This window comes from Camelus ferus, chromosome 1 (genome assembly GCF_009834535.1).
Source record: "Camelus ferus isolate YT-003-E chromosome 1, BCGSAC_Cfer_1.0, whole genome shotgun sequence".
NCBI classification, from domain to species: domain Eukaryota; kingdom Metazoa; phylum Chordata; class Mammalia; order Artiodactyla; family Camelidae; genus Camelus; species Camelus ferus.
The window spans coordinates 2,978,872-3,006,124 of record NC_045696.1 but is presented as its reverse complement, the minus strand read 5'-3'; the positions used below and the strand labels follow the sequence as shown (position 1 = coordinate 3,006,124).

Genomic DNA, 27,253 nt, shown 5'->3' with positions numbered 1-27,253 from the left:
ACACACACGCACACACTTGAGGGAAGCCATCTCTGATGACTCACACCTGCTTCCCAGAACGATCAAGCCCTGAGCTCTGTGACCTCACTTGCAAGCTCTGCCAAGACACAACGTCTCCCCCATGGGGAAAGGACCAGGGGCCGCGGGGTGGCGCCGTCTCGGCTGCGTTCAGACAAGTGTTGGGGGCAGAGTCTTCTGCACTCTCCCAGCAATCTACGAACATGTCAACAGAACACTGACCCACAGGGCCAGGTATTCAGGAACACCCCACACCCCTGACAGGGTCAGGCTACTTTTGAGCAAAATACTTGGGCCAACTCTGCTGCCCCGCGAAGCACAGACAGAAGGGCTCCTGGCCGCAGCGTGGACAACCACAGCCGGCAGGTAGCCTGCCCCAGACTCAGATGCCCTCTGGGGAGGACAAAGTGACAGAAAGGGCTTCAGTGCCACCCGGGGAGACCTGTTCCGGAAGCAGGCCCCGCGTTGAGCACTTATAAAGGCATCGGTCTCACTGGGGGGCCCTGGAAGCCCTGCCCAGCTACCTGGTCTGGCTTGCCAGGTCACTTTGGTTGAAGGACAAGACCAGGGCCACCTTTCAACATTTTGCTTTGAAGTCACTGTTTCAACCTCAGGCTTCTCATCGAGAGGGTCAGTGCTTAATTCAAAACTAACCCCTGCTCTTCCTCCTCCAGCACGAGGAAAGTCTGTTCCTCATATGCCCTCCCTGGGGTTAAGATCTTCCTGGGCCGGTCTGGTCCCTCTCCTGTGTCTATGTTCATTCCCGCGCAGCCTCCGGCGGTTTGTCCAGCCGTACGTGCTTCTTGCCTCCCGCGCACAACATGCTCATCAAAATATCCCTCTTGTCATCTGGGTCTTTCTGCAGCCACTGCGTTCTGCCCTCGGGGAGGAGGAAATGAGCAGCGGTCCAGGCCCCCTATGGAAGCAGCTCGATGGTCTGTGGATTCCGCAGCAGCAGATTAACTCCTCAAACGCCGTGGGGCCTCAGCCTCCAGGTCAGGGAGCCTGGATGGCTCTGCGGCCAGGGTCCTGGAGCTCAGAGCGGGCAGCTCCCAGAGTACACCGGTTACCCCAGCCAGACACCCTTCTGGCCCTTCCTCACCTCTGCGTCTGGATGGCCAGGCCCTGAGAGCCTGCCCACCCCGGCTGGGCCTCTCAGCCTTGTGCACATGGATCCTGGAATTGAACCAGTGACGGTGGCGGGGGGTGGGCCAGCTGTCTCACTGTGGGAGTGGGAGGTAACAGACAAGCAAGAGGGGGGCAGTGGACCAGCATGGAAGATACCAATATGATCACATTTGACTCAACACAGATACAGAGATTGCATGTGAGAATATTTATGGGTGTGTACACGCAGGTCAGCATACACACAGGTGTTGCCTTGCTTGGTCAGCTGCCAGGGCCTAGAAGCAACGACCCCAGTAACAGTGCCAGTGCGCACACCCAGCACCAGGTGTTGGTTCCTAATACTGTTCTCCAGTCGAAGAAACCAGGACGCCCTGGGGGAGACGGCCGAGTCTAAGACCAGGGCCGGAAACGTACAAGATGAGCTGGAATGTCTTGTGGTCCCAGAAAGCAGGGAAGTGCGAAAGAAAGAGAGAGAGAGAGGAAGGACAGAAGGAAGGAAGAGGAACGTCACAGGGACACAAGAGCCAACGGCAAGAGCCCCCAATGGTCAAGGTGGGGACAGTTTGAGCAAAAACATAAAGTAGTACTGGATTACAACCCAAAGAATAAAATAAATATCCATGAGTCCATTCAGCTATAAATAAAAATAGTTGAATAAACAAATACATTGCAGGGAAGAGGCAGATTTCCCCTGTGGAGAATTCAGAAGGATTCAAGCAGCCCCTCTGCCCGGGCTGTGCACGACTGTGCTCCCGAGGAGGGCAGTGTGGGGAGGGGACACACAGCAACCTCCCGGGAGAAACCCACAGCCCCACCTCCGCCAGGGTCACGGTCAGCGCCAACGGGGACGCAGCGTGTTGATGCCCGGACGCCGGGCAGGAGGTGATGAGTAAGGCCCTGCACCACCGTGGTCTCCCTCCCAGAGCCCACACCCCTCCAGTCGTGAGAAGAACGTCAGGTAGACCCCAAGGGGGGGCATCCCACAGGGCCAGTCCTCCTCGAAACTCTCAAAAGCATCAAAACCAGGGAAGTCTGAGAAGCTGTCACCGCCCGGAGGAGCCCAGAGAGGCAGGGCGACTGGTGTAATGCGGTTTCCTGGCTGGGAACCTAGAAAAGAAGGGAAAAAGGAAAAAAGAAAAGAATGTCTGAGTAAAGTCTGGGCTTCAGGTATGAGTAAAGTACCTGTTCAGGAGCTGCGGCGAGCGTAGCGGGAAGGATGCTGGTAACGGGGACCTGGCGCAGGGACCATGAGAACCCTGCGTGCATCTGCCATCTTTCTGTGAAGCTAAAACGGCTCTAAAGTAAAATTTTTACTTAACAAGTATAACGAGCGGATTTAGCCTGTGACTCATGGATGTTACTGTGGAGTGACCCAGGCACCTCAACCAGGGCGCCCCGCTCTGCTGAAGTGACTCAGGCTGGACCACGAATTGGCCCCTCGGGGTTCTCTCTCCCACCAAGAAAGCACATTTCCCACCAAGTTCCCGTTCTGCTTGGGTGACGGGCTGGTGGGATGTGAGTTCCAGGCAGCCAGCCAGCCGTGACCCCGGCTGCATGGGGAAGCACACTGGGAGGAGACGGAGACAGAGCTACCCCCGGACTCCTCAGTGCCGAGGCAGAGCACTGTCTTGGCTTACATTTATTTGGTTCGAGATTCTGTCATTTACAGACGAAGCATCTGATGAGCACTGGATGTAACTGATGTTTCATTGGTCCTAGATTTTAGAAAGAAAAGAAATTTGGGGAATCGTGTCATATCATCCAAAATTGACATTTTTATGGGACACCTCATAGATGAAGAATTCCGATCTACTTTCTTCCAAAGCACCAAACTTTCCTGTGCGTGGTGTTTCTTCACTCTGCTCGTTACATTCAAGATGCCACTTTGAAGTTTTGCTGGTGGGCTGTTAGACCCACCCCTACCTTTGTGCTTAAAAGGTGGGGCAGCAAATGTATGTTGAAACAGCAAAGGCAGCAACCCCCAGGTGTGTTTCATCACCACACGCACAGAGTGGTTGCGCATAAATGTCACGGGAATGTGCACGCCTGGTCGCCAGGGAGATCGCCTTGAAGAGGGTGATGCTGTGCACACGGCGTCCCACATGTGCTTTGGCTGACCTCAGGACCAGCTCCCCTCCCGGAAGGCAGCGAGGGGAGGGAAAGCCCGGGCTGTGCCCCAGGGATCCTCACAACAGGTGGACCCTGGCCGGCACCCCCGCCCCCAGCCAGACGCCGTGTCCCCAAGCGTCTGAGGGAGGAAAACGATTGCCCACTGCCCTGACGTGGGAGCGGGAATTTTCTTTAGTGTTCAGCGCTCTAAAGGAGCCTCTTCAGCAATTCTTAAACCTACTCTCCCGAGGGGAAGAAATTACATCTGCCATGGCAACAGTGACCCAGTACCTGTCACGCAGGGAGCCAGGCAGCAGTGATCCAGTGCTTGTCATGCAGGGAGCAGGAGAGAGAAGTGAGTGAGCAGGAGAGAAAGAAAGGTGTGGATGAAGTCGTGCTGCGTGGGGCCGAGAGTGCTACACATCTTCTACCATGTAATCCTTGCAGACTTCACAGAGAGGCCCATTTCACAAGAGAAGAAAACTGAGGCTCAGGAAGGGTAAGCAACTGATCCAGCGTTGCCCAGCAAGCAAGAGCTAGACTCAAACCCTGGTTGCCCACACCCCAGGACCTGCTGGTCCAGAAGCTGCTCTGGTCCTCCCAGCCTCCTTACACATGTGTCACCTGCATCCAGGTCAGCTCAGTTCCCTCCACAGCTTTCAATGCTCCAGGGGCTTTGGTTACACGTAGAATAAAAGCCCAATCCCTGCTGTGATCCCCGATTGTCCTTCGGCCTCTGCTACAACATCTCCCCACCCAGCGCTGGTTGCCTCTGGCCCTCCCTGTTTCCACTCCTTCCTTCTGGACAGCTTTCCCTGTGAACAAGTCTTCTCCTTCACTGGATTTGTGTTTCTTCTTAAATGTCACCTCCTCTATGATGCCTTCTGACCACAATACCTAAAATAGCAGCTCAGGGAAACCTCTATCCTCCTTCTTGGCTTTATTTTTCCCTTCATAGGTTTTATCTTTGTCCTGGCATTATACATCTCTTGTTTGTTTATTGTCTATCTCCCCACCAGAATATAAGTCCCAGGTAGATATTGTCTGTCTCCTCACTAGAATATAAGTCCCAGGCTGGGATAAATCTGCCTGTCTTATTTACTGACAGAGCTTTTTGCAAACCTCTACTAATAGCACGTGCATTGTGTGTGTGCAGGGATGGGTGAGAGGACATGGGGTGCTAGCTCTTGCTCACATATCTTCCTCCTCTGTCTGCCTGTGACCTTGTCAGAGAGCAGGGGCCCAGCTACATATATTTTTGGCTCCCGGCTCCCTGCTCCTGGCCTGGTATTTCACCCTAATCTGTATTCAAAGAGCATTTGTTTGCAATTGTCTGAATTTTGTCCAGGCCCAGAGGCTAGGAGGTCCTGCCCATTCACCTGCTTCAAGGTTGGCCTTCATGAAGTTCTGATCAGAAACAGGCCATCGCAAGTTCAAGTTTCCAAACTTTGGTAAATCCTTTTTAACTTACTAGAAGCTTCTTTGTAAAACTCTAGCCTCTTCTGGTCAAGGAAAGTGTCATGGTGGTGAGAATGGTCTCACCCCAAAGGCCAGGGGGCTGGGGGGCCGGGACTGATCCCACAGCCTTTTCCCCCAGGGCCAGAGGAAGGGGAGGGCACTACAGGGAAGTCCACGGGTCAGATGGAGTTTAATGAAGTAAATCAAAGAAAGAAAGAGGGGACAGAGTAGGAGGGAGGAGGTCCCAGTGGCTGTGGATCATGGGGACAGCTGGTCTCCCATCTCCGCAGACGATGGGTACACTTCTGAGGGGAGGTGGCTAACAGCTGGGTCTCCCGACCCCACTCCCTAAAGCCACCATGGGAGGGGTGCCTGGAACATCACCGTGTCACGTGGCTCAGACCCAAATTATTTAAATGAGCGAATATCAGTAATGGCTCAACTGCTAAGAAAGAAAAAAACAGAAAAAGGAACAGGATTTTACTCTGTAAAGATCTCCCTCTTCCACCATCCAGTCATTTGCAGCATCCAGCCCTCCCTCCGTGTCCGAGGAGGGGCACTGCAGTTTGTCTGCTTGCTTTCCTGGGAGGTGATGGGGCCGAGCAAGACCCCTCCCTCTCCCGTGCTGTGCAGGAAGGATGCAGAGGCCCCTCCCTTTGAGCCTCATAAACCCGTGGGGTTTGGACCGCATGGGAGGGAGAGGGACACTCTCGGGACACGGGACAGGGAACGTCTGCTCATTGGGGCCGGTGGGGGCTTAAGAAATGAGTCACAGATTTACAAGGGGCACGACCACTATCAAACTCTTGAGTTTCCAAAAGAGTTTCTTTCGCTAAAACATGTGCCAGCTCTGGCCCCTGTACTGGCGCTCAGAATATTTAAAAGCGTTCCTAGGCTCTGTGGAAGTTCACCCAGAATAAATAGGACCCAACCCTCCTCTTTAAAGAGCTTGCAGTGAAGTTGGAACGCCAAGATCTCCAGGTAGACGCTACTGCGGACTGGTCAGGTGCGGGTCTGCATGCAGATCAGACGTTGTGGCCTGTTTCTGGAAATGAGTTCATCCGTCTGCAGCGGGTCCCACTCGCGATGGCCGACTTACGACTGAGTCAGGCCCGAGCCAGTGGGTCGTCTGGGTTCTTGCATGAACTCGACACTGGCTCCGACTCCTGCAGCGGCAGGCAGTCACCTTGGGACTGCTGGATGCGAGGGAGCCTGAGAGCAGACCCCGACGCCCACCCACAGGCCCAAACAGAAAGAAACCAGCTGCTGGGTTGGCGTCTGGTGGGCAGCCATCCCCTCCTCGCCAAAGAACTTAGGGTGATGGGAGAAAACGAGATTATCACAGAAATGAGGGCCAACGGTAAGTGGCCACATCTGGTGGCAAGTCCTAGACTCATTCTTCAGGTGACAAGGCCCACAGCACACAAACCCCACCTCACCCCACTTCGTCCCACCTGGAACCTCTTCACTTCCAACGACATGACTCTGGCTTCCTCTCCCAGTTAGGGCAGCTCTTGGGCAGGGATGAGCTCCCCGGCTCCACCCGCCACCTGAGAGCAGGGAACCCAACCAGAGAGAGCCAGGGGCCTCGGCAGCTAAAGGGCCTTGAGTCCCGCAGGGCATCTGTCAGTGTCTCCCAGACGCCACCTCCTGGGAGGTCCTAACAGGTGAGTGGCCGGAGGGGCCAGCCAGGGTCCTTCACAGCCTTTCAAGTGGAAAACCAATTAGTTAGTGGTCCAGAAGTTTGACAGCAGCCACGGTCAGCACCCGGTCCCTGTGGCAGCCGAGGGAGATGGGTTAGAGGCAGTGAGTGGCTTGTCACCGTGAGAGGGGAAGGGGGCCCAGCCTAAGAGCCACGGGGTTCCCAGAGGCCCCCCCTGCTCTCGGGGCTGGGCCAGATCCCCGGTGCAGCAGAGCCGGCGGCTGGGGGCGGCCCTCCGCGCGACTGTGATTCTCTGGTTCTCCGTGTGAGCTGCGCGGGGCCCCGGCTCCGAGAGGCAGACGGGGAACAGCCCTCCCGGGGCTGGACGGAGGAGAGGCCACCCAGGGGCAGCATGAGGCAGCCCCTTCCTCCGCGGAAACTCAGGAAGACCACTTTAGCTGAAGGGCGAGGGAGCGCAAAGCGGGCTCTGAGTACGGCTTTTAATGCCGATTAAGCCAAGGTCAAAAATTCAACACAGGCCACCAGCTTTGCACACAAGGAACGGTGGCCGCTGAGTCGCAGAACGGCACTCACCCCCAGGAAGTCTCACGTCCACTCAGCCCCGGGGGGCGGGCCGCCCCCGTCGCAGGCCCCGAGATTCCCCCTTTCCTCACGGGCATCGCTTAGTGGGAGTCGGCGGCAGCTACACCGCACAGGGCGGCGCGTGTTCCAGCGACGTCGCTGCTCCTCAAGGACGGCAAGCCAGCCCCGCGCTCCCACTGCGCGCCAGGCTGACGGGAGTTCACGCGATGGCACGCGCTCCCCACTCATCTCCACGGCTGCCCTGGGCCAGTCCTTGTCCCTCCCCCACCTTCGATCGGTGAGGGCTCGGGCCCAAGAGGACACGCAGCCCTCCAGGGCTGCACGGCCAGGGCCGTGGAGGGCGTCCGGTCTCGGGGACGCAGGGAGGGGCTCCCCGCCCCAGTCCAGGGACTTGGGGTTTCGGGGAAGATGGATCTTAAGGAAGAGGTGGTCAAGGGGAGGAGAGAGGGAGGACATTCTTCTCGGCGGAAATGAGGTGCAAAGTCACGGACGTCACAGCTGAGCATCTGGGGTCCCCAGGGGGGTGGGGACGGAGGACAGGACAGATGGTAGATGCCAGGGGTGCCACACTGGAGGGGATGGGAGGGGAAGTGACAGAGGCAGACCAGCCCCATGGGAAGACTGAGAAGACTTGGGGATGAAGGACGGAGGGAAATCAGGGGCCCCGGAAGGAGGCACTAAAATGGATCGCGAGGACGGCAGAGGGTCCTGACCCACAGCTGCCCACAGAGGCGGGTTCTGTCCACAGGAAGGGGGTGAGGGCAGTCAGCTGAGGGCCCTGCCGAGCAGCGTGGCTCACACCACAGCCGGAAGGGGACCTGAGGGTCGGTCCCAGCCCTGAAGGTGGCGACACCACATTTGTAAGGCAGACCCATTCTCTCCTCGCAGCCGCTTCTAAGAAAGCAGGCGGCTACCGCTTCATGCACACTAATTATTTATCACTCTAACTCCTCCCCTTAGCCTCATTTTATGGCAAAAATAGCATCACAGCATTTTTTAAAAATGCCTAGAACCCTACCACTCTCAACAAGCCATTTCATATTCTCTCCCTAAATTGGTCCAGCCCTCTGCCAGCTTTCACAGAGCTTCACGCAGCGGGGAAGCCTGCGGCGCCTGGCCCGGGACTCATGCTGGCAAACGGGCCGTGTGTGGGCCTGGACGGCCAGGCTGTCGACGCCGCTGTGGATTCTGCTGTGTCACCAGTGGTGTCGTCACTTCCCTCGGCCTCGACACACTTGGCACAGCCACTGCCCTGGACACCCCCTCAGCAAATGGGCCACGACTAAATTAGACGGCCCCAATCTTCGGAAATTTAGGTCACGTCTTTCTTTGTGTCTCTTCAGTTTTCTATTAGAAATGACACTTGCTCTCTACGCTGACGAGAAACCTAGAATGCCCGCAGGAGGCGCGGCAGGGTCTGGATCACTGCGGCCTGTACAGCCACGAAGCTACCGTGAATGGAGCTGAAAGACAGGGCACCGACTTATAGAAAACACTCGTAAAACACACGACGGTCCGAGCCGCCGCCCTCTGTATGTGAGGAGCTGGTGACAGCCAGCGGTGGGGGAGAGTCCCAGCGCCAGCACAGACGCGGCCTGGTCAGCGGGTAAGAGCGGGCGACGGCACTCGCGTTTCCGAGACCCCCTGGGACGACCGGTCAGAAGGGGTGCGTCCCTGTCTGGGACCTGGGTGGGACGGTGCCTTTCGACTGCACTGTTTGAAATATTTACAACTAGTAATAATTTTTTAATTGCCAATGTCACAAAAAGAGACAAGTCAATATGTGTGTAAATCAAATATTGTTCCAATAAAAGTGACACTGCCTTTGCACGAAAGCTACAGGCAGACCTGCCAAAGGGCGCATCCTCCTCTCCGTCCTGGTGCCTCCTGCCAGGTGGCTCTCCCAGAAGCTTAGAGCAGCTTATGGGGCGATCTGTTCATTATATATGCGCCGAGCAGGCTGATTCCTCCCAGAGGCCAGTGGTGGGAATTCCAGAACGTAAAGCATCTTACCTCTGACCCGCTCATCAATTTTAATCCTCTCTCACGGTGTTTCCAGGCCCCCTTTAACATGTCCCAGCCCCTTTAGCAAGGCCTGCTTGGTGCCTTGTATGCAGTTGGCGCTAATGCATTTTGCTTGTTTGACAAATGCATTTTGCGCTCCCCACGCACCCTCCCCCAGCCCCCGGTTCAGAAGAATTGGCAGAGGAAGTGACTGGATTATATTCAGAATAGCCATTAAAAGCCCCAGTTAGACCCGAGAGAGAACAGGCAGAGGATGTTCTCAGGGGTGAAGCAGCAGCCACCCGCTGACCCGCTTCCCTGGGCCGCCCAGGCCAAGGATGATGCCGGGAGGTGCTGGGTGCTGCCGGCCCGGCCTGGCCACTCTGGACAGACGCTTCCTTCCACCTCAGATCCACCATCTAGATTTCCCTGAGTACTCTGAACTCCTTCCCAGTCTCTGCATCCTTGCCGGTGGCCGCCCACTCCAGGGGGACAGGGCAGACCCTCCTCTTCCTCCTCGCCGTGGCTTCGTTCCTCCTTGCCGGAGACGAAGGGCTGGCGAGTGTGCCGCCCAGGAACCAGTGTCTGGCTCCTCAGGCCCCAGGCTGGGCTCGGGCCTTTTGCGCTGCAATTTGGTTGATGCCTTAATTTGAAATTCCTCTTTGATGAGGTCTTTATGGCAATTAGAGGGAGAGTTCTGCATACAGGAATGAGCCCACTACTGGAAAAACTTTCAGTCCACGTGGGGGCTGGAGACGGAGGCTGGATCCCCGGAGCTGGCTTTGCAGCTCCGTGAGCTCCTTCACCTGCTCCCCACCCCTGCAAGATCTGGGCAGGATCTCACACCCTGATGCCTGGGGCGGTTGGAAACATCCCTCCCGGTAACTCCCCTGGGACTCTGAACTCTGTGGCCAAGTTCCCACAAGACCTGCAGGCCTCTTGCCCCACCCAGGCTCCTCACCCCAGCCCCAGCCGACCTGGTGGAGGCAGGTAGTTTCTTTCGGTTTTATCTTGATTCTGGGAACTTACATTGGCTGCGATTCTGGCGGCCAAGCCAGGATCAGGAATGCAGGTCAAGGATGCCAAGGAGCTGCTGAGCTGATGTAGTGTGGGCAGAGGGGAGGGTGAGCTCCCGGAACCTTATCCCAGGGGCCATCCACGACGAAGGAGCATGAATTTAGGCAGAATCACATGATGTGAAAGGGAAGGGGAGCAAAAAAGCAGAAATAACTTCACTGTAAGCCATGAGCCATCATGAAAGACACAAACACTCTCCAAACGGAATGCAGAATCCAACTACTTCTCACCCCAGTGGCCCAATTCACCATCACTCTTTGCAAAGATTATGGGGGCAGCTCCTTGCTGGTCTGCCTGCAGCCCCTCCCAGCAGCGCATCTCCATCCAGCAGCAGCTGAACTGCAAGAGGACCACCTCCTGCCTCTGCTCAACCTCCTGCATGGTTCCAGCCAAGAGTGGAACCACATCCGTGGTCCAGCCCACAAGAGAACCTGCCACCCGCCCTCGTCTCTCTGACCCCACATCCCCTGCAGGCCCCTCCACCACCCCTGCCCTGCACTCCAGACCCACCAGCCTCCACCGCCCCCAGCCCTCCACTCCACCGCCCCCAGCCCACACTGCAGCCCCATCGGCCTCCTGCGGGAGGAGCCTTGGAGGGAGGCTGCTCCCTTTGTTGGAAGACTCTTTTTCCCCCGCAGACACACACAAGCTCCCTGCTCCACCGCTACTCTTGTGTGCTCATGCCCTGAAGTGTCAGCCCCACACGCTCCATGTCGCCCCCCCCCCCCGTGTGACTTTCATTGCCCGATAGGCTGGCTATGTGTTGCATTTGTTTTCACCATCTCGTCTGTTTCCCACTAAAAGTCAGCTTCCACAGGCCGAGGATTTCGGGTTTTCCTGCACCGAATGCCCAGGGCCTAGAACAGCACCAGCTCACAGCGAGGAGGGCACTGATGGATGACGGAGCGGCGGCTCCTGGCGGGCCGGGGAAAGGCAGGGTCTGCTGACTCAGGGATGGAGTAACTGGACAGCAGCCTGGTCGATCAAATATTCATGGCGTGATTATTATTCTGAATGCAGAATCAGCCAGGCAGCATAAGGACCCCTCCCTCCCCAAACGCACACACACACGGTGGTGCCGGACACACAGTCACAGAACTTCACCCCCCAATGGTCTGGTAAGTGGCCCTGAAGAGCTGCATCTGTGTTTGGGCACTTGAAGGAGATGGTCTGAGAAGGGGAGGTCAGATGACCCTAAGACATGGAGAGTAGGTAAGTACCGAGCTAACGAGCCACCTGCCGGCCAGGGAGGTCTCCACGTCACACGGCACAGCAGCCCCGCGGAGCAGTCGCTGGATGAGCCCGAAGAGCATCAGAACAATCGACCATAAAATTGAGCAGCAACAGCGCTGCCCCCTCCAACGCTCTGGGCTTACATTTTCATCGATGTGAGTCCGGTGACTGACGGTAACCGCCCAGCGGGGTTGACCCTCCACCCCGAAGGCCTCCGGTGCCCCGCTCACGCCCCCAGTCACATATAAAGCAAACCTTATAGCGCCCAGGCTCTGACGTGGTCCCTTTACTGTGCTGAACGCAAAGGCAAAACCGTCATCACCCTTTGAGAGCCAGTCTGGGCCTCCTCCCACCCCCTACCCCAGAGCAGACAGGGGACATGAAGCAACACAGGCTGGATTGTCCAAAGGCTGAGGAAGACTGCTTCACTTAGAGATGGTAACCTCACACTCCCCACGGCTCCAGCCTGGCCAACGCCCCAGGCGGTCAGAAGGACTCTGGAAAGTCAGTGACTGTTCACCAGGTGGAGGCCAGATGGCCAGGGAGGGGAGAGCAAAGACCATTGGCCGTGGCCACGGACAGCCTAGCCCAGGCAGACCAGCAGGAAGGAGGGAGCCTGTATGTCCCAGACACTCTCTCTGCAAGCAAACCCCAGACATTCAACAGATGGAGAACAGTGGCTTGCAATTCCCTTAGGACAAAACAATAAGTGTATTCTCTGGTGGGTTTCGACACTCGCTTCCAAAAGCAACAGGGACTGAGAGCCATTCAGCATCACCAGCCCTCCCCGCAACTTGTTCTCTCTCCCAAGAGAACTGGGGAGCCACAAAGGCAGCCCCTGCTGTGATCTGCTGGTCAAGAGCTGCCTGAAACCCCTCCTTTTTCCCCTCCTGCTTTTCCCACACTCCCTGTAGCAATTAAAAAGGTGGGGGGCAGTGCTGGCAACCAGAACAGTGCTGAAACCAGCAAATAGCTGGTGGCTGGGTAATCCTCACTCTGGCTACATCAGGAACAGAACAAAAATTGCCACTTCAGCTCCGGGTGCAGCTGGAAGAGGCTATCACTCCCGAGGATACAGAGAAAACTTAGGGCAAGGATGTGCATGAATGAGGAGGAACTTTCCCCATTTCCTAATGGAATTAAATGAGGCTAGTGCTCACAGCAGAGAGAGGTGGAACCTGGGGGGCTTCTCCGGGTGTTAAGTACTGCTTGGTTTTAGGTAATGCCCGTAAGTTAGCTTAGGGGCCCCACACCAGCCAAGTGCTTGCTGGTGACGGAGTATCCACCTTCAAAGGAGCCCCAGGGGGCAACTGTCCCTGTGGGGAGGTGACCAGCCCTGCAGCCAGAGGGGGTCGCTGTGGGAATCTGGTCACAGGGGGAGGTGACTAGCACTGCAGCCAGAGGGGGTCGCTATGCGGATCTGGTCACGTGGGGAGGTGATGAGATTTGCAGCCGGAGAGGGTCGCTCGCTATAAGCACCTGTCCAGAGGGCACCTGGAGAGGGGCTGCTCACTTGGCCCTGTCCCCAAGTCAGCTGGAGTCAAAGAGAAGATGAGGAGGCTTGCCTTAATGTGGGAGGGGAGGAGAAGGGGGTGAAGATGAGAGAGAGGAGCAGAGAGGAGGGGAAGGAGAAGGAGGGAGGGAGAGGAGGAGGAGGAGGAGGGAGGCGCGGGAGGAGGAGCCGAGCCCAGCGGCTCGGGCGCGCGGCGGCGCTCTGGTTGGCTGGTCCCCGCCGTCCTCCCGCCGCCCGCCCCCTCCTCCCACTCCCCGCCCTCCCCGCGGCGGCTGGCGTCGAGAAAGTACAGTAAAAAGTCCAAGTGCAGCGCTCGGCGCAAGATGGGAACCGGCTCCTCCAGCTACCGGCCCAAGGCCATCTACTTGGACATCGATGGACGCATTCAGAAGGTAGCCCCCTCCCCAGCCTCCCCAGCCCGGCCGCGGGCGCCCTTCCGGCACGCCCCCCCCCCCGCCCCTCGCTGTGCCAGCCCGCCGGCGGCCCCTCCCTGGGTGGCAGCGCCGGGGTCGCGGAGGCAGAGCGGGGGGTGGAGGGAGGTGCCGGCCAGGGGGCGCGGGCAGGGATGGGGGACCGCGGTCCGCGCGTCCTTGGAGCCGGCTGCGGCCTCCGACAAGTCGGGCGGGGGTCGGGGAGGCTCTGCAGGGCAGGTGTCCCTACGCGCGGCCCCGTGGGAAGGGGCGACTGCACGGGGGCATTTTTTCCATTCGGTGGGCAGAGCTTTCCTTGTAACAAATCTGATTAGGCTGAGTTCCTATGTTCAGAGGCTGGTACAGGAAGCCTTTTATTTCCGGCGGAACGACCGCGGAGGACTCACCCCGGGAGCGGGAGCCGGTGGGCAGACCTGCGGGACACGGGGGGTGCGGAGCTCTTCGCAGCCCCTGCGGGGACCGGCACTGTTCCTCGCCAGCCAGGGGCAGGTGTGGGGGTCCGGCTAGCCCAGCAGGGGCTGCTCATATCCCACCCTCTTCAGGCCCCCATCCCAGCAGGTAGTCAGCGCTGACAGGACAGGGGTGACCCGGGGCTGCTCCATCTTCTGGGCCCTCAGAGAGACTGGCCGACCCCCTGGACCAGCTCTACGTTTATAGCATCCCCGGCTTCTGATTGGCAGAGAGGGACACTAAGACCGCTGGCATGGAGGGGCTTCTGTAAGCCCCCCTCAGACCCTCCTGTGGGGAGGGCACAGTGACAGAAGCACTCCCCAACCTCAGCTGGACGTCTCAGGGAAGCTCTCAGCTGCCGGGGCTCACCTTGCTTTTCTCACAGAGCACCAGAGCTGGGAAGCGAGGGAGACGTGCCCTGGCCAGGCACAGAGCAGGTGCAGGGGCTTGGGGCTCTCCAGTCCTCAGATGTGCCCCTGCCAGCTAATAGACTTGCCAACAAGCCACCCCCTCTCTCGCCCCATCCGTCCATCCCTCCTCTATCCCGTGAAATGAAAAGTACAAGCTTCCCCTCCCCCACTGTAGCCCGCTTCATGGGAACCAGATAACAGGGAACAGGAAGCGTCTGCAAGGGCAGGTGGGCACTCCCTCTTATTTCATCAGTCAGCTGATGCAGGGCTCCCCCCCAGGTCCCATGACATCCAGGGCTGGGCACTTGGGACTGCACAGAAATTTAAAGGCCTCCCCTAAGGAAGAAAGGGCCCTCTGCTGAATTCTTCCCTTCTCCAGCGTGCACACACACGTGTGCACGTGCATCCACACACAGCATGCAAGTAAAGATATGTGCACACACAAACACACTTGCATGCACGCACCACACGTAAACACGCGCATACACACACACATGCAAACAGGCATGCACATGGATACACAAACACACACACTTTTTCTACCCCGACAGAGAATTGCCAAAGATTGGCCTTTTTGACCCTTTGAAAGAGGTGGGATGTGATGGCTGTCACCATCAGAAGGGACAGTTCCTTCCCCAGAACTTCCCGAAGGTCTCCCGAGAAGCTCAGTGCCAAGTGAGTGAAAAGTGGAGGAGAGGTTCTGGAGGGTGGAGGCGAGCGCTGAGGTGCGGGCCCGGCTGTCATTGTGGGCTGAGGGGTTTCGTGGGAAGCTTGAGGACTGGGTGGCCCTCAGGAAAGCAGCCCTACAGGCGGCCCTGGGAGACCATGGGCACCTGCGCTGGGAGGGAGGCCTTGGCCTTGGGAGGGGCTGGATCTGAGGCTGAGCGCTGGCTCCGCCCCTTTCTGTGACCCTGCCCACCTAATCCATGGCCCCCCTGAACTGGCCTCCTGGTCGGTGCAGTGGGCAATAGCTTCTGCTTTATAGACTCGTGCACTGTGAGAGGCCATGTGGACAGAGTGCCCGGAACACTCTGGAAAACGGTGGGTGTGATGCCTTTTCTCTGTTCGGTCCACGTCCTTTAACTGATGCAAACGGGAGGAGGCAGGCCTTGGTCCTCAGACCTCTGTCATCTCTGTGCCGTCCCATCCTGCTTCCTGACCTCGCTCTGCGCCCTCTGCCTTTCCTGCCGACACCCTTGGAGACTCTTGGCTGGACCTTTAGCCCTGGGGGAGAGCCGCGTGGTTTGGGGTTCTGAGCATGGGCTGGAAAGTCATACCCTCTCCCACCTCGCCCTCGGCACCCAGCAGCCGCGTCGGGACTTTAAATCCTTGGCCGACAGCGCCCGCAGCAACACTTCCAGTGGCTGCGGTTTCTGTTCTTAAAGTTCCAGGAGCTGGAGGAATTCTCAAAGGTCCCCACACACAGTCGGGCTCTGTCTCCCTGTTAGCCATCCCAGCTCCTCCCTGGGAAAGGTCATGGGCACATAGCCCGCGATGCTCACGAGGGGAGAGCTGCTGCGGGTGGGCGGGGGCTGGAGGCAGGAGGCAAGGCAGGTGTCGGTCGTTCTGCCTGACTCCGTAGTCTTGCGGCTCCTGTGTGGTGTCTGCTCTGTCCCTCCACTTCCCGGCTCCTGGTCCTTCCGCACTCCCCCCTGGAGATGGCCCAAACAGCGAAAAAGAAGATAACATGCTGCGCAGTGGCTTCTGCAGGTGGTGTCTGCCCCGGCAAAGCCGTCAGAAGGGACGGATGGCACGTGTCCCCTGTCTGAGGAAGGACCTGTAGTGCTAATACCGTAGGCATCTCACATGCTTAAAGAAACTGCAGCGGCTGCTGGGCGGCTGGCTCACGGCTTTCTTGGTGTGAAGGACCCTCTAGCACACACGGTCACATCACCTGCCCAGGGCGTCCAGTGCGAGGCAGCCACGAGGATCCGGGGTCCTGGGGTCCCCTTGAAGGATCCGTGTTCTGTGCATGGGGTTTCCCGTCAGAGGCCGTGCAGAGGAGGCCCGGAGGACCGATGTGGCTTATCTTCCCAAGTCTGGGCCCTTCCTGGGTCTACACACGAGCAGGATCCGGGGTGGCTGAGAGGTCGTGCCTGGATCCAGACAGCGGTCTGTCCTCAGGCCCCCACTTCCACCTGCAGGGCCTTGGGGTAGCTACCGAACCTCTGTGCCACGATTTCTCCACTGTCTCGCGGGGGTAAAGCCGCGCTGCTTGTAAGAAGCAAACCGGATGAGGCGCATCGCTTAGTCAGTTGTCCAAACAAGTGTGCTGAGCCTCTGCTGTGCGCTGGGAGCTGGGGTCCAGCGTGGATGTGACATTCTTGATGCTGAGGGAGGCCCGCTGAGCGGTGGCCCCTCTGGCCTGAGCCAGGCACTGGGCCTGGGCCCCAGGAAGGCCAGAGACTAAACCGCCGCTGTTTACTATTGCAGGGTGCCCGGGGACGGACAGGAGCCGGCTGGTGGGAAGGGCTGTGGTGCCGGCCACGCAGGGCCTGGTGAATAGGTTTGCCCCCTCAGGGAAGACCGGTTTTGCGGGGAAGGAGCCCTTTGCACAGACTGGGGTGACCCAGACTGGGGACGGCCAGGCACGCGGCCCCATGCAGCCCACAGCACCTCCACACGCCTGTCCCCATCACCTGTTCCCCCATCGCCATGTGGGACCTGGCACCTCCTGGCACCAGGCGAAGGAGGAGGGAGTGGGGGCGGGGAAGCCTGCCCCGAGAACCCTGATCTGGAAGCTCCTGCATCTTTTCCTTACCCCGGGGGTTTGCTGTTTCTTTCCTCAGGTCCCCTGACCTCGGAACCTTCTCCTTTCTCCCACCCATGTGCAGAGAAAGCCTGGGCTCAGCTGGGCTGCCTGGGGTGTGCCTGGACGACGCGTTTGGCATCAGGGAAGCTTGAGGGGCCCCTGCCTGGCCGCACATCCGGGCGTGGGTTTGCTCACCATCCACACAAGGCTGAGTGAGGCCTTTGTGGGATCCCTGGCCTGGCCTCGGGCTTGGGTTTGGTGAGAAGCCTCATCTGGGCAGGAATGACCATCCTGGAATTTGTAAGTCCCTTTGAAAGGGACCAGCTCTGCTGGTGTAGTTCCCGGGCCCAGCAGCTCCCTGCGGGATGGCCCCTCATCATGTCACCCTGCTGGGACCCCCTCGGCCACTCCGATCGGCCGCGTCTTTGTCCCGGCTTCGCTCTGCAGCTGGAGCCCAGACTTTGATAGGTGAACAGCCACTGAAGTTCTGCTAAGTTGTTTCTGCTCCAAAACAATGAAGCCAATGAGAAAAACCTGTAAAGGAGGAGCAGGAAGCGTGCCGGACAGTTGTTATGCCACCATCAGAGGACACTTCTGCTGTTCTGACCGTCCCCAGTGGCTCCTCGTGGCCCCCCCACCTGTGACTGCTCCCCCTCGCCCCTGGGGCTCAGCCCCGTGTGCCGGGCGCTCAGCCTGGCCCTGTTGCCACCTGGGACCCCGGGTCGTGCAGAGACTCCTCGGAGGCCAGCATGCAGCCCCTGTGGGCCTGTGGGGCCCAGGCCCTCCATGCCCACCCCCTGGGACACCCCCGGCGGCTTAGGACCTCCTCCCTGCGCCGCTCACCCTGTGCCCCGCCCTGCGCCCTCTGAGGGCTGCCGGGCCCCTCTGCCGGCGCGCCTGCCTTTGGCGCAGACACAAGCTGGCTTTTCCAGCTGCCTGCTCTTCTCCAGCGCAGTCCTGTATTCTGTTTGCCTAAGGGTACAGCTGCCCCGGTTTTGTCCAGTGCGGTCAATGTGGGACCTCGAGTCCCCACCCCGGCTCCTGGAATGCTTTCCCCCTCCTGGGATATGTCTGTCTGGCCGCCTGGCAAAGCCCAGTAGAGGTTCCCTTCCCCTCCACCCCGGTGTGGGGCCCTGCTTTACCCCCAACTTGGAGCATCTTCTCCTGCCAACTGGAAGGGCCTTTGCTCATTAATACAGGGGCACCCTCCCTGGCCAGGCAGACCCTCTGAGTTTTCTGGGCTGCTCTCCGCTCCTTTTGTCACTGCCAGGAGGACAGAGGGCCCTCATGTGCCCTCCGGGGTCCCAGCAAAGTTGTTTCTCTTCCTTTAATGTTTGCAACATTAGATCTTTCAGCAGAGACTGAACTGGTAACATAAGCTAATTGCAACCAAGGGAAGATGGAAAAGGGGTCATCCCACACCCTGTGGGGGTCTCCAGCGTAAGTGGAGGTGAGCAGGGAGTGACGGGGAGGGGGCCCGACCCCCCACTTGCGATGACCGTCCGGCTCCAGCTGGGTCAGCACTGGGCTCTGAAAATGAATGAATGTCTGAGTTTTCAGTCTTTTCCAACAAGCGTGCCGGCCACTGGAGCACACCAGCCCGGCTGCCTGAGCTCTGGGAAGCGTGGCCTCTCCCAGGCCCAGCCTGAGGCCACTGGGAAGGCAGGAGGCTGCTGGCCTCCCTCCTCCTTCCCGCTTGCTGTGGTCTGAAGGCCTGTCCAAGCGGACACTTTCTGACATCTGGAGGCCCCAGGAGGGGGAGGGCTGGAGGCCTGAACCCTGCTCACGTTGTCAGGGTTGACGGATACCGACAGGGAGGCCTTGCAGATGAAGTGCAGGAGGGGCTGGGGCTGCTCGCGGCGGGCACGTGGAGGGCTGGGGGCTGCGGTGCTGGGACAGACAGCCTCACGGTGCCCTGCTCTGCCACTTGGCAGCTGAGACACCCGAGGGGTGTCACCTTCTCCTCGTGAAGTGGGTGCAGTGGTGGTGCCCCCCATGGGGTGAGGCAGACGGCTCTGAGTAACATGCAGAAAGGCCCCTGGGCAGAGCTGGCCGCTGGGGAGGCTCAGTAAGCGTGTCCTGTCCCCCTGCCTCCCCTCACCCTGGACCTGTCCACTCGGAGGCTCTGGAAGAAACCATGGCAGTGCCTTAGGGTCCTTGGTTTCACATCTCACTGCGCCCAGTGTGACTCTGAACAAGCAACCACAAAGAGGGGGCGACACCAGGGCCCCGAGGCCCCAAGGCCCACTGCCCGAGGCACCTCTTTCTCCAGCCCAGCCGAGGTGACACCTTTCGGCAGCAGAGTCACTTCATACCCTGAGCGAGGGCCCCATGTCCTCACCAGAGCCCTGTGGGCCGAGAGGACGCCTGGCCTCAGGACCGTGCAGAATACAGCTCTGGTCGCCAGGGATGGAAAGCAAAGGGTCCTGGGAACCGACATGCTGCTCAAAGATGAAAGGGACGCCAGTGCCGGTGACGGGCCGGGCAGGGCCGGGCAGTGGGCGGCCAGGGCTGGGGGGCCGGAAGCCCTGGGTCACCGCCGGCCGGCTCCTGGGTTTGCCATCTGGGGTGGGAGGCACGTTCCCCGCCCTGGCCTCTCCCATCACAAGCGGCACAAGCTGAACCATCTTCATCCTGTCACTGGCCCCACCCCCCGTGGGGACCCAGCAGGTCGCTTTCCTGGGGTGACAAAAGTCTTTGGCAAGAAGGGCTAAGAGGGTCCCCTCGGGTGTCCACATCAACAAGACAGCAGCAGCCCAGCCCTGGCCCAGGGAAGGATGTCCCCCTGCTCCCCCTCCCCCCTCGGCCAGGCAGAGCCTCGGGCTGCAGCCTGGGGGCCGCTTGCAGCCAGTGCGGGTTCCCGGGGCGGCCCAGGGCGCGAGGGGCTGAGGTGGACCTGCAGCATCTTAGCTCAGCAGGCCATTTCTTTCTACTTTTGTGGTTAAGTGTTTGCGTTTCCAGGGTTATGAATCTTTGTGAGAAGAAAGGCTCTGCGATGACGCATGCTTAGAGGCCCCGCTGCGCCAGCATGAAAAGGGCCTGCGTCTCTCCCTGCCGCCTAGGGTCACAGTCGTGCTGGGGGTCCCTGTGCCAATGCCTTCGCTGCCTTGGGGGTGGCTCCAAATGTTTTCAACCTCAAAAACACAAATCTTTGCAATTGACGATGTGGTAATTCACCTTGGCCCCCCCCGCCCGCCTGTCACCCCTGTTACCCCCACCAGGGACCACATCTCCTCTGTTCCCAAACTCATCGCCCAGTGGGAGCGTTTGCCTGCACAGAAATGCACAGCCGCCTGAAAACTGGGTCTGAACACAGTTAAGAAGAGCCAAGGTGTCTTGTTCAGTTGGCGTTAGATTCCCTGCCTCACATTTTTTTTTTTAATTTTTAAAAATTGTAGTAAAATACACGGAAGATAACATTTTACCATCTTAACCATTTCTGAGTGCCCAGCTCAGCAGGATTAACACATTCGCATTGTTGTGTGGCCATCACCACCGTCCGTCTCCAAAGCTTTCTCATGGTCCCAGCTGAAACTGTCCCCTCAAACATCCAGTCCCCTTGCCCTCGCTGCCCTGCCCCCACCCACCGTGTCCTTCCTGCCTCTCTGAATTTGCCTGCTCTAGGCACCTCCTGTAGGTGGACTTACACAGTGTTTGTATTTTGCGACTGGCTTATTCCACGGAGCATGATGTCCTCTAGGTTTGTCCCTGTTGTGAATGCGTCAGAACGTCCTTCCTTTTCAAGGCCGGATAATATTGCATTGTGTGCATAGACCACAATCTGCTGTTGCATTTACCAGTCATTGGTGTTCATTTATCAGTGAATCTGCCCGCTGTCTTTAAAGCTCAATCGTATCCACTCTTATCTCGGTTTGCAAAGCGTGCGTAGTTCTGATGCAATGGTGGATTATTGTGTCTTCTGAAAAACTGTGCTCCATGGAACTCTCCCCCAGTTTCCCGGGCCTGGTTGTGTTCATCGAGGGCAGCTGTGTGTGGTGTGGTCGCTGAAGGGTGACGTACCACGGGTGGGGAGAGGAGTAACCTGTTCAGGGAAGACAGATGCTTTTCAGAGTCACTCGCACAGTCTGTTTACCGTCAGCACAGAGTCATGGTGGAGAGCGCCGTGCCTCGGTGTCTCCGTCTGTGAAGTGAGGGGAAGTGAGCGTGGCTGTGATTAAATTCCAGAATGTGTGTCCCATGCTTAAACGGGCTGACACATGGTGAGCATTCCGTAAGGTTGTGTTATTTTTGTTTGTTATGTATCCATGTCATGGACTCAGGGCCGCCATGAAGGAAAGTGGCCACCAGCCCTCTGATCACCGCCAAGCTGCAGGCTCCGGGTGAGCAGGCAGTGTCCAGGTGGGGCCGGGCATCCCCGGGGCCAGTTGATTCCTTCTGTAAGCAGGACGGTTAGCAGAGCCTAGTGATTCAGGCCGCCTTTACCCTCACGGCTTCTGCCTGGGGGATTTTTTTTGTTTTGCTTTTACAGCCTTACAAATAACAGGAAAAAAGAGGCAGTGTATTTGATGTGATCATCTAGAGATCCTCCATCGTCTCCCCACCTGCAGTTGACATTTGCAAGAACAGCTAACCCGGAGCATCCTTACTTGTTATGTAAAGGCTGGCTGTCGCCAGAAGCAGGCGGGTGTGGCTGGTGGCTCTTCTGGAGCCCGTCTGCTGCTCAAGTCATTACCGAAGTGCTTTGAGGAGCAGCCCCCAAAATGTTTTTGCCCAGTTGTATTATATAAGGTGGGGAAACCTTGATGTGGGCGGTGCTTAAAGGTTCGAAATTAATGGCTATACATACTCTGAAATCTCTCAATGAAGCTTCTTATGTAAGCCTCAGCTGTCACTATTAATAACAGAAACCCCAGAGCTTAGAACAAACACAAGAAGCACTGGAACGTGAGTGCAGAGATGGCCAGTGACCGCCTGGCTTCAGACGCCCCCCGGGGCTCTCAGGGCGCGCAGCTGTGGTCCAGCCTGTATCTGAGACCCGTTTTGCTTGTGGTGCTTTGAAGGCTGAGCTCCAAAGAGCAGAGATGGGAGACGGCATCTGTGTCCTCCTGGCAGAGCAGGCCCGGGATGTTCCAGGGGGTGAGGGTCGGGACAGGTACTGCCGGAGGCTGTGAAGAGGGGAGTGGTGGGTTTCCTCCGATCATGCTGGGTGGCGCTGAAAAGGTGGATGAGGTGGGTCACAGCCTCGGGAGCTGAGAGGACACACATGTGCAGGTGACACGTGGGTGATGGTGGAGCAGAGCCCGTGGTGACCAGGTGGGCAGAGGGCAAAGGCAGCCCTTCTCAGAGTCAGAACCAGGCGCCTGAGGGATTAAGCCCTGATCATCGTGGCGCGATGCCAAGGACTCCCGTGAGCGCACGTGGCGGGTGGGGCTGCGTGCACCGGTGGACACAGCTGATGTTCTGATCTGCGGAAACGTTGATCCCCCTGCACCTGCTGCCCCCCAACTCCCTGCACCCCCACATTTCACTCAGAATGCAGCCAGGTGCCCAGCCTCACACCTTACTTTTTCCACCTAGTCTGTGCGCAGCCTCTCCCCTCCCAGGCCTTTCCCCAAAGCCCAGGGCCTCTCTAGGAATGGGGCCTGGGTCTCTCGGGTGCGGTGCTGGAGCAGTGAGGCTGCTGCCTGGGTGCCGGGCACCCTCTGGGTCTGGGGTTTCTGATTTGGTCTCCTTCCCCCTGTGAACCTTCCGCATGTGCTTCAGAGGGACTAGTCAGGCAGCCCCGAGAGGATGCCCTTGGCCCCTCGAAGCTTCCAGGTCCCTCTGAAGAGCTAGGCTTGGCTTCTGGAAGAAGGAACCACTGGGTTTCGCAGCTTTCAGCCAACGGCTTTGAGCCTCAGGCAGCAAACTAAAAGTGGTGCACCCGGGAGGGATTGTTTGGCTCGGCGCAGAGGCTGCGCGGGCAACGCTGCCCCGCATGCTGGGTGACACGGGACAGTGCTGGGCTCAGCGCGGACCTGGAGACACTGCGCCTGGCTGCTGTTACACCTCGGGGCTCCAAGGGCATTGAGCGGTCATACCGATCTTTGGGGGACTTGTAGCAGCCGCAGACGAGGCCGAGGGGCTTTATCCTGGCGGTGGACGCCGGCCTCGGTGTGGGTAAGGGGAGGGATGGCGGACGGGGCGGCAGGCGGGCGGCAGGCGGGCGGCAGGCGTGGACCCACTCCAGGCCCCGTCGCCCACAGTCGGAGACATTTCTTTTCTGGCAGGAAAACTGCTCAGTTTTGCTAATGAAATTTCAAGCAATAAAAAGGAAAGGAAAAACAGGAGGCAGTGGGGAGGAAGGCAGGCCTCCTCCCCTTTCAGATGGAAGCTTCTCGGCTCCCCGGTCCTCACAGCCAGCTCTGCCCAGCAGCCTTTCTCCCACGTCCTGACTTACACACTCTGGGCCACTGTTCACCAGGGCGCCTGTGTGAGGGCCTGGGTTCCTCTGAGTCCCTCATGGCACCTTGTCCTGCCCCAGCTCATCACTGTCTGGGGTTGAATTGTGTCCACCCCCAAAGGCATGTCCACGTCCCAACACTCGGTACCTGTGAGCGGGACCGGGTTTGGAAATACGGTCTTCGTAGCTGTGATCAAGGTGAGAGGCGGTCGTGCTGCTAGAGGATGGGCCGTTATCCCACGTGACTGTGTCCTGTAAGAAGAGGGACATTGGCGCCAGCAGAGAGCAGAAGCCGTGGAGACAGAGGAGGCCACCAAGGCAGAGGCAGGGCCTGGGCTGATGCAGCCACAGCCCGGGAACACAGGGGCCGCTGGCAACCACCAGAAGCTGGAGAGACGCAGGGAAGACCCACACCTGCCACCCCGGGAGTTCAGGCTTCCAGCCTCCGGAACTGTTAGGGGGTAAAGGTCTGCTGTTTCCAGCGCCCAGTTTGTGGTACTTTGTTACGGCCACCTCAGGGCACTCAGACAGTGGCCTCGTGTTGACTTAGTTACCTCCTTAAAGAGTCTGTCTCCAAATACCGCCCCCCCAGAGGCCTTGACTTGTCTCTGAAAAGGGCTGAGCCTGCCTGGAGCCCTCAGACTTCCTTTTCGGACGCTTGCTCACCAGGACGGCGGAGCTCTCTGGCCTGAGCCGGAGCGGACCCTTCCCGCCTCCCGGGCCACGCCTCCTCTCACGTGGTTTCTTCTCCGTCTGGTCCCCGTGCCCGCCCGACTGCCACCACCTCCCCTCCCACCTGGAACGGGGCGGCGGGACGCGTGTCGGGAGGAGGTTCCCAGGATGCTCCCCGAGCGGCTGTGGCCCCGGGTCCTCCCCGCACCTCCCTCCCTCTGCGGGCGCCCAGGAGCCCTGACCCCAGGGTGGGTGGCGCGGGGCCACGCTTGGAGTCCTGATGCAGCAGAGCCAAGGCAGATCGGGAGAAGGGGGCGGGGGTTCAGCAGAAGAGCGGGGCAAGGACCCTGCGAGGGGAGAGGCGAGGGTCGCGGATCAAGAGCTGCCTCTTCCTGGGATTCCATCTCAAGAAGTAAAGCAGATTGGAATCCGAGAGACACCTTCGGAAATGTCCTCGCGTGAAGCAGTCCGCCGAGTCGATCTCCATCTTCGATTCTCCCGGCTCCTGGTTTTTTGCATCTCCAGTCCCCTGTGATCCACTATTTATAGCAGTGGAGCTGGGCCTCAGACACCAGAAGTGGAAAAAAAAAAAAAACCAAGTGACCCAGAAAGATGACAGGAGCGGTGAGGGGGTCAGCCACGACGAATGAGGAGGCCGCCACAGATGCCGGCGGGAGGTGGGCCCCGAGATCCCGCGGAGCCTTGAGGCAGCCCGGAGCCTGAGCTGGGCGGGCATTTGCACAGTCTAGGGGTGCTGCCTCCTGCCCACCGAACATCCCACCTGGGGCAGGAGTCCCCACGGCTGCCAGAGCCCACTCCCCTCCAGCCTCCCTCCTCCCAGGACCCCAGGCCCACAGCAGCTCGTAGGGGAGGCTGGGTGAGCAGGCAGCCTTTCCCCGCTCCTGAGGCCTCAGTGTCTCCTCTCTTTAACCCATCCCTCCCAGGCCCCGTCCCTCCCTGGCCTCATCCTCCTCAGCCCCGCTGCACAGTTTGGTCCCAGTCACGTATACACTCCCTTCTCACGGCATCAAGGACTTCTGTTCCCTGCAAAACAGATCCAGCCTTCTCAGCATGGAGGTCAAGGGTCTGTTAGCGGCCGGGGCTGCTGTGACAAATCGCGACAAACAGCATGACCTCAAACAACAGAAATGTATTCTGTCGCAGCTCTGAAAACCAGAAGTCCCACATCCATCTCCCTGGGGTCAGAGCCAAGGTGCCGGCAGAGGCTCCCTTCCTCTAGAGTGTCTAGGGGAGGATCCGTTCCTGCTCCTTCCAGCTCTGGGGCACCAGCAGGCCTGGGCTTGTGGCTGCATCCCTCCAGCCTTTAAGGCCGGCACCTTCCAGTCTCACTCTGCCTTGTCTTCACATCACTCCTTCCTCCATGTCTCGTCAGCTCTCCCTCTGCCTCCCTTGTGATCCTGTGACTTCATTTAGGGCCCACCTGGGTAATCCGGGGTGATCTCAAGATTCTAATTGAAGTATAGTCGGTTTACTATGTTGTGTTAATTTCTGGTGTGCAGCATAGTGATTCAGTTATATATATATATATTCTTTTTCATATTTTTTGTCATTATAAGCTATCACAAGCTCTTCAATATAGTTCCCTGTGCTGTACAGTAATTCTTTGTTGTTTATTTTATATATGGAAGTTAGTAGCTGAAAATCCAAAACTCCCAATTTATCCCTGCACCCTCCTCCTTTCCCCCAGTAACTGTAAGTTTATTTTCTATGTCCGTGAGTCTGTTTCTGTTTTATAAATGACTTCATTTGTGTTACTATTTTTAGATTCCATGTATAAGTGATATCATGTGATATTTGTCTTTCTCTGTCTGACTTACTTCTCTTAGAATGACAATCTCTAGGTCCATCCATGTTGCTGCAAATGGCATTATTTCATTCTTTTTTATGGCTGAGTAGTATTCCATTGTATAAATATACCACAGTTTCTTTATCCAGTCATCTGGTGTTGGACATTTAGGCTGCTTCCATGTCTTGGCTGTCATAAATAGCGCTGCTGTGAACATTGGGGTGCAGGTGTCTCTTTGGATTAGAGTTTCCTCTGGATGTGTGCCCAGGGGTGGGACTTCTGGGTCAGGAGCCTTAATGTAATCACACCTGCAGAGACGTTGCCCCCTGAGGAGGCCGTGCTCCCAAGCGCCCGGGTTAGGGTGAGGGGATTAGCGAGAGATGGGGCACTATTCAGGGACCATGGGGCTGTAGCCACTTGGTTGTAAACGTGCTCTGGCCGCAGCTTGCGCCACGTTCCCTCAGCTGCACAGGCTGCTCTCACGTGGTCGCTGTGCCCTAAACCCAGCAGGACAGTGGGTCTGGAGCGCGGGTGGGACAGAGTGAGGGGCTCGCCCTTCCCTTCACCTTCGGCCCGAGGCCCCTGCTCCCGCGGCCCCCCACCCCTCCAGGGCAGCACTCTTTCACAGAGGTGCCCCGTCTGCCTTTGTTCTCCCGTGTGCTGTGGACATCGCCAGCTCCTCGGCCGCCCGCTACACATCATGGGGTCGGGGGCCCTTAGGTACCCCTCGACTCCCTGGCCAGAGCTTGCTGTGCATTTTGGTTGAATTAACCCAGGCCCCGTTTGGCAAACGTGCCTCTCAGCCCCTTTCACCTGACAGACGTTCCTGGAGGGCGCCCTGTGCGCTGGACCCAAGAGAAAGTGCGTAATGGAGAGAGGTGAATCTCGGGGGCCCTGGTGGGCTTCAGGTCATCCCACCGCCCCTGCCCCCCTAGCCCCTCGGTTGCTTATCCAGCGGCCCTGGAGCCAGCATTCTGGGGTTTGCGCCCAGCAGGGCCGTGTATGCTGGCTGTGTGATCGCGGGCCTGTTTCCTCACCTGCAGATGGGATGGTACCTGCTGGCGGATGTTCGGATACCAGATACCAGACACCTTTGTCAGTATTTTATGGAGGCTGCCAGTCTCTTCCCTGTGCTGCAGATGAGGACAGTATGCAGTGAAGAGGGGAAGGGTTTGCCCACAGTCCCAGAGTCCGTGAGAGGCAGAGCCGGGCGTTGAACCAGGAGGCCCCGGGCTCCCCGGCGCCATGTGCACGTGCCCCTTGCCGAGGGTTGAGGTGGTCATTCCAGCATCTGGGGCTCAGGGCGGAAACGGCGCCTGGCAGCAGGTGAAGCTGGCATCATCCACACTCTGAGGATGGGCCATCTGAGACCTGGAGAGGCCAGGAGACCCGCCTGGGGCCCCTCGGTTCCTAGAGAAGGAGCAGAGCCAGGTCCCGGAGCCCCCGCTCAGAAGCCTTTCCACAGCCGGTCCATCATGACCTTCCAAGCTCTGCAGGGTCGGAGAATGGTCTTCAGGGGCCTCTCTTGGTATTTCCCCCAAAC

At 58.4% G+C, this 27,253-nt stretch overlaps 1 protein-coding gene across 7 annotated transcripts in view; it reads left to right on the top strand.

Annotated features, from left to right (window-relative positions):
- Positions 1–12,729: 12,729 nt before the first annotated feature.
- Positions 12,730–27,253, top strand: part of PDE9A (phosphodiesterase 9A) — a 92,327-nt gene continuing 77,803 nt past the window's right edge. For 3 of the 7 annotated variants that reach the window (XM_032457988.1, XM_032457993.1, XM_032457933.1), the window contains exons 1-2: positions 12,733–13,177; positions 14,628–14,751. In XM_032457988.1, the coding sequence (XP_032313879.1) occupies positions 13,161–13,177; positions 14,628–14,751 (141 nt within the window). In that variant the 5' untranslated portion in view covers positions 12,733–13,160. Of the gene's footprint in view, positions 13,178–14,627; positions 14,752–27,253 lie in introns of all 7 variants that reach the window. The other 4 variants (XM_032458016.1, XM_032458063.1, XM_032458121.1 and 1 more) reach the window with 4 other exon arrangements.